The sequence below is a fragment of the Pundamilia nyererei genome, unplaced genomic scaffold (genome assembly GCF_000239375.1).
Source record: "Pundamilia nyererei isolate P.nyererei 1_Seehausen unplaced genomic scaffold, PunNye1.0 scaffold00175, whole genome shotgun sequence".
Classification (NCBI taxonomy): Eukaryota; Metazoa; Chordata; class Actinopteri; order Cichliformes; family Cichlidae; genus Pundamilia; species Pundamilia nyererei.
Window position 1 is genome coordinate 306,628 of NW_005187576.1, and position 12,425 is coordinate 319,052.

At 41.2% G+C, this 12,425-nt stretch overlaps 1 protein-coding gene across 4 annotated transcripts in view; it reads right to left on the reverse strand.

Annotated features, from left to right (window-relative positions):
* Positions 1-10,847, reverse strand: part of cacnb4a (calcium channel, voltage-dependent, beta 4a subunit) — a 33,733-nt gene extending 22,886 nt beyond the window's left edge. For 2 of the 4 annotated variants that reach the window (XM_005746209.2, XM_005746208.2), the window contains exons 1-2: positions 10,326-10,677; positions 8,864-8,947 (exon numbers count right to left, since the gene is read on the reverse strand). In XM_005746209.2, coding sequence (XP_005746266.1) covers positions 8,864-8,947; positions 10,326-10,388 — 147 coding nt within the window. In that variant the 5' untranslated portion in view covers positions 10,389-10,677. Of the gene's footprint in view, positions 1-1,868; positions 2,251-8,863; positions 8,948-10,325; positions 10,678-10,827 lie in introns of those variants that run through there. The other 2 variants (XM_013914164.1, XM_013914165.1) reach the window with 2 other exon arrangements.
* Between the last annotated feature and the right edge of the window lie 1,578 nt (positions 10,848-12,425).

A 12,425-nucleotide genomic window follows, 5' to 3' on the forward strand; every position in this document is an offset into this window, starting at 1 on the left:
AAGGCCACAAAACGGAAAGTCCTGCATGTTCTGCTAAACATTTTTAAAATGGACCAAAAAGCTGCTTTCTGGGTAGTCTTGGGTAAAACACTTGTTCTGGATTTTTAATTTGGAGTGTTAATTTTACTTGACTAACATTTCTAGTGAAACTGTCCGAGGGCTGGAAAATGTTGAGCTTTGGAAAAGAAGGAGTAATCGTCAAAAAAAAAAAAAAAGGTGGGAAGGTCATAAACGCCAAACACATAGAATATATTCGTGTGTCAAACAATGTCACTCCAAAACTCTTACTGAAAATAAGTCACACAAGAGAGCCTGCAGTTTAATATATGCTGGAAATGAAATGAATGACAAGTCTGTGGCTTTAAAAAAACAAAACAAGCTAAAGATAAGTGCTGATAGCAAACCACGGGGTCAGTAAGGTCAAAGGTGTGTTCTGTGACGCTGCCAGTACAGCTAAACATGGAACAATGTGGAACACAGCAGCCCAACAGAGTGCATGAACAAGTTCTCCAGGTTTGATTTAATAGTACTCATTAAAGTACACAGAACCAAAGGCTGCCTGTATTGACAGAAATACTCATTGACTGATTCACTGTAATTGACCAGCAGGATCAAACGTAGTGTGTTTTTGACTTAGTAGTAATGAAGGAATGAATGGATCCAGTTTTATCCTGTATGAGACAGTTTCTAGAGAGTACTGGGATTTTCCCGAATCCATTTCCCGAGCAGTCTCACATGGGAGTAAACTGTCTTCAGGCTCATTAGTTATTCTGACGTATAATAATAATAAAAAATAAACATGTTATTTCTGGATCTTGCTGTACTATCAGCTAAGAGAGTAACTAAATTAAGAGAGTTATTTTGGGCACTCAGAGCTTTTGAGTGCAAGGCCTGAAATTTGAGTTTTTGGAAATAACTCCCAATGCAGGAAAGAAACAACAGCAAAGAGAAGCTACTAATACCACACCACCTACAAAACTTGGCACATAAAAATGAACACATTTTTCAAAGTCGCAACAAACAACAACGCAAACACAGAAGATCTCTCTGTATACGCTGCAGACAGGACAGAACATGCTAACTCTACTTTTTAGTCTTTATGAGGCAGCCGGTATCTCAGGTGGACTTATGGAAAGGTTCTGACAGATTCTGCCTCAGTGGGATTCCCTCCCTCCTCCCCACCCGGCAGCAGTTTCTATATTCCTTGCCTTTGTAAGCATTTTTCTCTGCTTCCGCACATTTTTCTTGCTGTCTGCCTCTTTGTATTAAAGGTGCCTACGCACACTTATCTGTGGCAAAGATGAGAATTCCCTTAATGGCAACGTGTTTCTCGAACATAAAGGCATTCATGCTGCGAGTGACGAATGTAACAGTTGGCACGCATCAGCACATCAGCATCACGCAGATGGCCATAGTGAATGCTGATTATGTTTGTTGGCCTTTTCAATAAACCATGATGATGTACAGTGGGGTTTGATAAAGGTGGAGGCACACAGGAATCATGCAGACGTGCTCACAATGCTCATGAACAGAGGCAAACAGCATGCATACCGGCCAATCAGCCATACATGGTAAAGACAATACTTTTCAGCTTTGCAGACAGCCGGCCCAGACAGGAGGAGAACTGGCGTCCAAGCTGATAGTATCAGTGAGAAAACTGTATTTTTCTTTTTGACTGGTTGAGGAGACATGCACACAAATGCACACTCACACACACACACACACACACCGTTCCTTCCTCTAACTCCCCCGAGTGCTCAGCCCACTCAAGTCTCAACGCATTCTGTGGGAGTTTATGTATGGATCAAGCAGCCACGACGGAACAGAACAGCGTGGTTTACAAGTGCCAGACGCCACTCTCCACTCACCGCCTCCGAGTCTTCAAATCCATGAAGGTACAAGTTATCGTACATGGAGGAGTGAGGTTCCCAAAAATGAGCTCTTCAGTGCAAAATAGTTCAAAACGGCTCAAGATCAACCTGTTCTGGAGAGGATGGATGATGAGGATAGGGGAGTGACAGAGAGCACCAGCAGTCTCTTCCTCCACATGAAGGTAGATGAAAAAGAACCCAGATCACAGAAGAACAACAGATTTATAAAAGAAAGGGGGAAAAAGCTGAAGTCCAGTCTTCTCCTAATGCTGAATTAGATGTTACTGCTCCCAGGTCAAACAAGTGTTGTTTCCCATTATAAGGCAAGCTTGGCTATCCCCAGAGGCTGAGCAGACCTGGCATTTCATCTGCCTTCCAAGCTGAGATTGCACGAGCCAATCCCTTCCCCAGCACTGGTTGATGACAGACGTGAGATGCAGGCTGCCGATTGGCCGATGCAGGCTCCAGTCAGCCCGGCTGGCTGTGAATAAGGAAGAGAGAAGAGAAAGAGGCGGGGGCGTCTGCAGCCTGAGAGCATCATTAACCAGCAAGCCGTGTCAATCCTGTCCTTGTATGTGAGCGTGAGGTAATCTTTCACACTAAACACCGACATTTAATTTGCACATGCAGAACGGCAGCAAAGGCGAACAGCTGAGTGATGATACTTAGAACGAGAGGCAGACTCGATGCGATCGAGCCGCTGCTCCGCTACAAGGAGCGCCCGCGTCTTTACAGCTTCATGAACACACCGGAGCCGTAAAAATCAATCTGTAAATATCTGCTACAGGGAGCGTGATGGCAGAGGAGATCAATCAAGAAAAGCTAGAGAACTTCAAATCTACAGTTTGACACCTTTCATGGACAGCATCTGTTGCTATTATAACTACTTTACATGTGAAACAACAGTGCATTTAAAAAATATAGATTCCTATTTTAACCATCCCATAATTACCGCAGGATGTTAAGCTGCAAATTAGATAAAGACTTTGAATTCATTGCTGTACAAAAGGTTTTCATTTGTGCAGCTGAAAGACTGTTTATTTTCAGAGTAAACACCTCAGTAATACAAACATACATGAAAATCATTAATAAGGTAAATTACAGTATTTGTTTTGCAATTCATATTTCCCTGCTTTGGATAATAATAAAAATTTCCCTGTTAAAAATACACACACACAGACACACAGACACACGTTACACAAACTCAGCAATGATCCTACTCAAACAAGTTTGGCACTGGGACGTTGCCATTTGTTAGGCATAGTAGAGCAACAGCACCCTCTCTTGATCCGATAATGCATCTTCATCAACATCGCCACGCTTTTTTCCTTTTCCTTTTTTTTAAGCTTGCTCAGAACAAGCTCTTCCCAAAACATCAGATTTTTTTGTGTCTATCCTGCACGTATTTTAGTGGAGGCACAGAGCCGGGTGCTACATCCTCATCATTCATTTAGATATTGCTCTGTGTCTTTATTCTGCACAGCAGCTCCCGGCAGACCCCCTCTGGCCCGTGTGGAACAGTAGATCAAAGGGAGACCTTTCAGAATAAAGGTCATTTTATTCAGGCTGAAGCTGCATGAAATATCACATATAAGGGTGCTTTTTTTTTTTTTAAAGAAAGAGAGAAATAAAGAAAGATGGGAAGCAAAACAGAAAGAGCACAAAGGGTGAAATATGCTTCTGGAGAAAAGTGGGACCGAGCTGCCACGTAGATCTAGTGGTATAATTAGATATCACGTGTAACACGACAGCTCGAGCAACATTACCTTACTGAAAATAAACACATACGCACACAGGCTGCAAAAATGACAAGAAACTGAACTAATAATGGAACAAAGTGGATAAGAGAGGCACAAAGAGTTTGTGTTCTTACTCATATCTCGAGCTGTCACTGTCATCCATTTGAGTTCAGTTAGATCCTTAAAAAATCTGAAAACCTATCAGGGTAGAAACAGGTTGAACATGTGAGAACTCGTTTAGGCGTTTTATGTCTCCAACACACGCTGTGCCCAATCAAGAGACAAAATGTAACATCCCAGAGAAACAAAGTGCAAGAAATGTCAGACAAGCCAGAAAGGAACTTTAGTTTCTCAGCTAGAAAGGCATTCCAACTTGCTCCCACTCCTTTTGCCATTTTCTAAATTAAGCATGCAATCATTTCCAACTGATAACAAAGTACCTTTCATTTGTAATTTATGAGATTGTCTCCATCATCTACTCAGGAGGTGCTGACAAACTAGCGTGCAATACCAGCTGCGAGCGACGGCAGCGGTGGCTTGGCCCATCAAGTAATTCACAAATTAAAGGCTGTTGAGTTTAGCCATGTGACCTACATAAGGCGGATTAGCAGTGTGAAGTCTCTTCCTTATCACTTTGCAAGCTGCAAGCTGAAAGATGAGGTTAAAGAGTTGCCTCTGTTTGATGTATCGTGAGTCGGCAAGGCAAATTAAATTTCCGGGACGGCATTATAGGTTTATCAATCTCACAATGAATTCAATCAATTAACTCTGCGAGCCTTACATTCATTCATGATTCCACGATTTATTCATGTAAAGCAACGGAACAGATTTAGAGAATGAAAACACGACGATCCAGGACGTGAATGTGAGATAAGAAATTAATTCAGGCGACGTAACAGAGGCAGTCAGGAAATTCGGCTGTGACTAAGAGGTCATTTTCTGCTGAGAACATCTATTGGTCCACCAAAATTCATCACTGTACTCTTGTTGTGTCCTCAGGACATCTCAAAATAAAAGGTCTGCTACGTGTGAAGCCCCTTTTCTTCCCGTCATTTGGATGTCAGCATCAACTGAATTAACTGTAAGTAAGAGACAGCTAGAGTAGGAATTAACTTGACCTAGGCTTATTAATTCCAACACCAAGAAAAAAAGATCATCTGTGCCTTCACCTTTGAACCATGATAAACATAAATTGCTTGGTTTGGGGTTTTTAAATATATACATATATGTTTATGTCTGTGTTATCAAGACAGACTGGTTTTAATAAGCTCAGAGTTCCCCAAATGACAATTATTCTGCTTTGAATAATTTAATTCAACATTATTTATATGGTGCCAAATCACAACAAGAGTTGCCTCAAGGCACTTTAAATTGTAGATTAAAAACCCCACATACAGAGAAAACAACAACGATGAGATGACTCCCTGTGAGCAAGCACTTGGCGACAGTGAAGGAAAAACTCCCTTCTAACAGGAAGAAACCTCCAGAAGAACCAGGCTCAGGGAGGGGCGGGGCCATCTGCTGCAACCGGTTGTTGGTGCTTTTTACTCATTTTTTGTTAGACAGCATAAACCCTAAATTAAATTACATACATGTACTTGCTGTTAGCAGCACTGTAAAATTATTCCCACTCATAGCACCTATCTTTAATACATATGTGTAGAGAAGTGTCTATGTTATAAGTAGTAGATTCCGGTAGAACTGAAAGACTAAAAAAAAACAACGAAGATAATGAGAGCTGTACACAATGTAAATGTGGGACCTTTGAAGGAGATGATCCTTCTTGTCATTTGCTACATATATATTGTTTCATATTAATATGAATTCAGGAATTCCTGATAAAATCCCAACCATAGTTCAGAACTGCTGAATGGCCTACCCGAGTACAGACCCAGCTAACCTCAAGAGTTCAGAACCCCTGTTTGAAGGGGGAGTTAACATTTCTTATTAAGAGGTCTTTGCATTTAACAATTGCAAAGACCTCCAAAGATGCAAACCAGCAGCTAGTCTTAAAAACTAAACATAATTAGATGCATGAGGGTCAAATAGAGCCAGCCGAAGAAAGAGGTGCGATGAATACAGACAGCTGCAAAACGATTTTGAACAGACAAAAGAACCTGAAACTGTGTGCAGAGACAAAAACTGAACAGAAACAGATGACAAATTAGCATAAGGAGATAGAAAATTCACATTACAAGAATTGCTACAAAAATGCTAAGTGACCAGAGAGAAGTGCAAACTGGTTGCAAACAGATGCAAATCCAAACCGACAATAAAAAAGCTGAATGTTTTGTCTTCTGTGTCTATCTGCATCTTTAAGTTGTTGCTATGGAGGAAAGGTTAAAGGCCTTTTTACAAGTCTGTCTTATAAATAATCCTTTCATGGACCTTAAAGCCTGGCTCAGGATTCGATCAGGTATCCACTCGCCAACAGCACACATAAACATCTGTGTGTAGGTGCTCTGTGTACCATCTGGGAGAATCAGTTTTTTACCATCTCGGCAGCAGATCTGTTCGGTATCACATGCAGTGACTCAGACCCGTCATCCATATCTCCTGGAACATAATGTCCCTGTATTGTGACACAGCCGTCCATTGGAGCAAACAATTAATTTAAGTCATTTTCTCTCATTTTTCTTTGTAAGACAAGCACCAGAGGTCATTCAGAAGACGCCAGACCCCACCTCGCCTTGCCCTGATCCCTGTGGTCTCCTAGTTAAATGCACTATTTTCTGCCAATCTTTGGTTATTACACAGATGAAAAATTTTGTATTTGTGCTCCTACTGGTTTGAAGTGGGTGAAGAGCAATATTTATATCGCATTCTGGTGACAGTTGGATTGCTGTTTGCTTATGCTGCCAACACAACCTGTCATCTCTTGTCAAACCACACCCACACAGTAAAATGAACATTATTCCTTCTTTTTTTCCAATCGTAATGTCATTGTAAAGTGAAATACTGCAAGATTACGAGTGATGTAATGTTACTTCAAAGTAATTTACAGTAAATTACTGACATCTGGTATCACCATCATTTTACTGTACTGTACAACGTGATCTGTCTTTGGAACCACAACAATTGATCAGACAGTAAATGGCTGCACTGAACTGTGACACTGCAACTTTTTTGGTCTTTCTTGGACTCTTAACATCACACAGCCACATTTGAACTGGCCTAAGATCACAATTTGCAACAGAAAAGGCTAATATTTAAAAACCAAATTTTGAAAACGATACAAAAATTGGTATTCGCATGGATCACGCCTAATCCTTTTCTCCCTCGTTGCAGAGCTGAACAAACTAACATTAATAACTCCAGAGTCCAGGGAAGATTTATAATGTTGACCATGATTCTGTAATGTCCACAAATGACCTGTAGAGGAGGAACGTTCAATAAAAACATTCGATATCTACCTCGGCTGCTGTAAAGAATGCCTTCATCTCACTTTTTTCTCCTTTCATTGAGTTTTTGCTGTAAAATAAATAAATAAAAACTGTTACCTTCTTGTGAAAAGAAAGGAGGTGGTGCAGTTTTCTGCTAATCAACCTTGTCAGCTTGACCCCTGTTGTTGTTGAAGGCTGTTACTATGGATACACGTGGGCATCAAAGAGAGAGAGCCCACTCCTTCTCTTCTTACCTGATGACGATCACACCGGTGATGACACAAATCACAGCGGGGGCGTTACAGAAATCTCTGAGTGTTCATTTCATTCCACTGTCCTTGTGCTTTACTTTTTGCCTCTCCTTCTTTTTGTCTACTCTTTCTTTCTTTGAGGTCTGTCTGCAAAACTGTCTTTTCCACCTTCTTCACTTCCTGTGAGTCATATTATTACTCCAGTGTCAAGCAGTAGGCATTCACTAATTAATGGATGATGTTTACACTTTGAACACAAACTGCATTCATTAGTGTGCTGCTCAATAAAATACAGATCTTATATTTTATTTACATTGCTAATCATCCGGTGTTATGCTCAGTTTTGTTTAAATGGAATTATGTACAAAAAGATGATTTCTGTGACTAATGAAGGGCTACACCATCATAACTGACATCTGATGATTCAGTTCTTTCTCCAACTTGATTTGGCCTGATTTACTGTATCTCCAAAGAGCACGTGTGACCAAGTTTGTTTGAGGTCAGGTTTGAAAGCATGAAAAAGGGAGAGAAAGAGTGGGGCTTTGGGACAAAGGTAGTCACAGATGAATTACTCTTGTATCTTTGTATGGCCTCTGCAGCCTTGGTTCCCTTGGTAACTTGTCAGCAGGATGTCAAAGTCCACGGTAAGCACTGTAAAGTAGTCTGGCACAAGCACATTATGAATTAAAGAAGGGACTTAAGAAATTGAATTTTGTTTTCACTGTGACATATACAAAAGAGGCGGTGCATCCAAACAGTGTTGCCTGGCGCTGCTCCCGTGACTCGTGAAAGTTTGGTAGATGACTCAAAAGCAGGTCAGTTAGCTAAATTCCCAAGTGAGACCAAATCAAGGCCATCTATTCCCTGGACTACAGCAGAACATCTTCTAGACTGGCAACATGTTATCTGCTGCCACAGTGTTTTCTCTTCACATTGGAGCCAAACCCATATGAGTCTAACCAAAAGTTATGTAATGATGGACTGAGGTCAGAAATCAACAGTGGTCCAGAGATGAGCTCTCAAAAACACTTCATTCCACCAGGGATATCTGCAAACAGCAAGTGTTCACCACTCACTGTCAGAGCTGGGGTTTGCATCAATTATTAGTCTTAAGTGCTTCATAGTGTTGTTTATAGCTCTTTAACTCCTTTCCAAAGGACCTGGTAGGCTATTAAGACACAATTAGGATGTTTGCTAAGACCATTAATCTCTGGCTCTCTTCCACAGTGTCTTTTGTCCCGTCTCCCTCCCCTTACCCCTAAACCAGTTGCAGCAGATGGTGACCCCTGAGGTTTCTTCCTGTTAAAAGAGAGTCGTTCCTTCCTTTTTCCTAATCTGACAGTTGGGGTTTTCTCTGTATTATTGTAGGGTTTTTTTCATTACAATATCAAGCACCTCAAGGCAACTGTTGTTGTGATTTGGTGCTATATGAATAAAACTGAATTGAATTGAACTGAGTTGCTGCCTAAACTAAAGACGCTTGTCATATGTGTTGTAGCCAGGTGCAGCGCTACATGGTGAAGCTTTCATCAGTATTAACCAGATCTATGCCTCGACGAAGCAGAAATGCAGTCAGGTTTATGCTTGACCTCTAAAAGTTCAAGTTCGTCATGTCCTACCTGTCTGAGGATGAAGCTGGTGGAAGTGGTGCTGCCATCGGACCTCTTCAGTCGACTGCGTCTGGAGTAAGTCCCCCTGTTAGCCTAATGAAGGCAAAACAGACCCGCGAATGAACTCTGCTCTTTTATTTTATATTTGTGATTGTATTTTTGTTGGCCCTTCCCTTTATTTATCCCCCTCTCCTCTACAGGACAAACCCAAGGGCACCTTCCTTTCAGTAACCCCGTTAAAACCAGCATCTCAGTCTCTCTGGTTAAAGTGACGTTGATGCCAACCAGCTGTCTCTTGTCTGCTGTGATGACCAGATTATAAGAAGCCGGTCTTTTAATGCTTTCTCGGACTGCTACACTAAGGTCTATGATAAGTGCAGCTTTGCGTGAACACTGCCCCGATGTACGGATTCAGTTTTTTCTGACCTATTTTCACACACAAGCAATTTATTTAAGTGCAGCGAGGGCATACTTCACTTGAGCAGGAAATGAGGTGAAATATAGTAAATGGTTGCAGCGCCTGGTATCATATCCCTTTGTGACAGCAGAGGGAGGAATATCACTTTCAGTGATCCCATCTTAATTTTAAATTGCAGGCATGGCCAAACTATAACTTCAGAAAATCACAACACAAAGCAAAAGTGCCTTCGCTGTGTATAACGGTCTCTAACGAGGCCACTTTGCTGAGTTCTGTATTGACACACATTCTGTAGTAGATAATGTCTTATTTGCCTGATTAATGTAGTGAATGTTCAAAAATTTCCCCCCACCCGGAGTAAAATCCTTAAAGTTAGTGACGTCAGCAGTTCAAAAACACAAAGAAATGTGATTCAAGCCCGAGCCTGAACCATCCTGAGCAGGATGAATTTCTGACCACAACTATTAGGCTACATAGTCTTGGGAAAATTGATTATTTCATTGATTATTATGCTTCATAATATCTGATTCCTATCTGATTCTTTCCTGGTAATCAAATAGCAGCACTCCCATTCATTACATCTAAGTGCGCACACAGTTACATTAACAATCTGCAAATGTTGTAACATTGAAAAATATGGGAGGGGGTAAAGTACCTCCCTTCTCTGGAAAAGTTTTTTAAACTACCTCATGCATCACGAGCTGGGCTCCGTCATAAAGTGCTTAATAATTGAGCACCTAATTTCATTCCTTTTTGAATAAATCAAATTCACGCCACGCTGCAGATCCCGTGCAGTCTCAGTTTGACTAATAACACCTCGAGGACTAGTTGGAGATAATGAATGCATCCTCACCAAGACAACGAGCAGGATGACTTTTTTTTTCCAATTATTATTATTATTATTATTATTATTATTATGTCATCGTAGTGTGGAGTAAGGGGGCTTCATTATCCCCCCGTGCATATTTGCATATATTTTAAGATTTGTCTTCATCATTAAAACATTGGCTACAGATTCTCGCTGTTTCACGTCATGTTTTTTTTCTTTTCTACCTGAAACACGGGCTTCTGCATCCCCTCTGCTATCCCGTGACGGGTGTAGATGTGCCGGGACATCTCAGCCAGTTCGTCGGTCCAAGGCGGAGGCTGGCGCTCGGTGCCACTCCACTGGAAGTGCCGCTCCTCGGGCGGCGGACAGTGAACCGCCGGCTCCAGCTTTACTCCGATTCACGCCAGCAGAAGAGAAAAGACTTGGACGGCAGCTCGGACGTGTCCTCCTGCAGATCTTTACGGAGTGGACAGGGCACGTACATCAGATGTAGCCCTCCTCTTCCTCCCACACGCATCACACAGGGTTACAGGAGTGCTGCGTTCAAGGACGAAGTAGAACTTGAGAATTTCGTACACTCAGCGTGTGTCATTTGGAGGGCAGCCGTCAAAAGTCAAACTCAATTAGATAATATATTTAAAGACATTCACACTTGTGTTTATGTCACACGTAAAAAAAACAAAAACATTTTTTATAGCCTACTTTATATATGATATTCAACTTAACTCTACAGCAGGGACGTCAGCCTCATTTTACTTCCTGGGCCACATACAGATCATTTTCATCTTAAGTAGTCAGTGGGCCGAACAAGCGAAACTTCGTTTTCTCTTGGTGTGAAGATGTTTAACTACACATTTAATCTAGTTTTATATACATAAAAAAAGAAGTGCAGTTCTAACAGCAAGTCTGGTTCGTCTACACGGTAAATAAATGCTTTTGTAGTAAATGAAAGGAATCACAAATAAATAAATGTGCCGTAAACAGGTGCGGATCTAGAAGGGTGGCATGGGGTGGCAAGTGCCACCCTAAAATAATAATAATAATAATAATGGATTGCGCTTTACAATGCCACTAATTATTCACTCTCGCATTCACACACTGGTGGAGGCAAACTATGGTTGTAGCCACAGCTGCCCTGGGGAAGACTGACAGAAGCGAGGCTGCCATATCGCGCCATCAGCCAGCGATGATCCCTTGCCACCCCAAGTGCCACCCTAGTTTTGCATATGACAGTGTTGTTTATTAAAATAAGATAGCATTAACAGTTTGAGCGTAGTTGCAGTCAACAGCGAATATAAATGCTAAAACTTAATATATTGCATAGTGTTCCCCCCCTGCACCATTAACAAATGGTTCAACCCATAGCAGGACCTGCTTTTTTCTTGTTTTCAGTAGCAAGCGATGTTTATGATCGTGCCAGAGCACATTTTGAACAACACCATGGGAATTTTGGATTTTACACAGGTGGTTGGATGTTAAACTCTGGAAATGGAAGGAAGATGAGTGTTATTAACCCTCTGTGGTCCACGGACACGCTGCACCTCCAAATCACATGTAAGCTGACATAGCAACAAGCTGCATTCAGCCCACTTTGAAAGTTCGGACGTTTTTTAATTTTAATTACAGGCCAGTAAATCCAGAGTTATGATATAATATATATGAGCCACGCTTTTTTCTAAATACTGTCATCACGTTTGTGTGCGTGTGTTTTAAGTATTTTCTAAGGACAGCGCGAAAACAGTAAAGAAAGGAAAAAAGCCACCTCTTTCCTATCGGTGGAAAAATGTACCATGTTGCCCAATTTAAAAAAAAGTCAACACGTGGGATTTGGTTGTTTAGGAAGAGGGGAAAGTTTTAGGAGAGAAGGTAACAGCAGCGAGACAGAGCGAGAGAGAGTGAGAGAGAGAGAATTTTTGATGTGGGAGATTTGTGACGTTTAGTGTGGAGTGTTTACTTAGTGTGTTGTGTTGTCTTGTGTAGTTGTTCTGTTGTGTAGTCGTTTTGTTTTGTGTGTCAGTGAGGACACTAATGAATGTCACAAAGGCACATTTGCAACACTGTTACTAAGTAGAAAACCAGCGGAGTGATACACCTCCTGTTGTCAGGCCTGCAGGTTTATCCCTGGGCTCTTCTGTCTTTTGGTGGACAAACTTTATTTTTTTTTACTGACACACATCATTTGTGGGGCATCTTATTGCGACACCTGATTGTTCTCTCATTTTAGTTTCAGTAATATTTTTAAATGGTTGTACAAAATGAAAAAAACGGCAGGTGTATTGGCTGCATTTTTAGATAAATAGTTGTATATGTTTACAAAATGTACA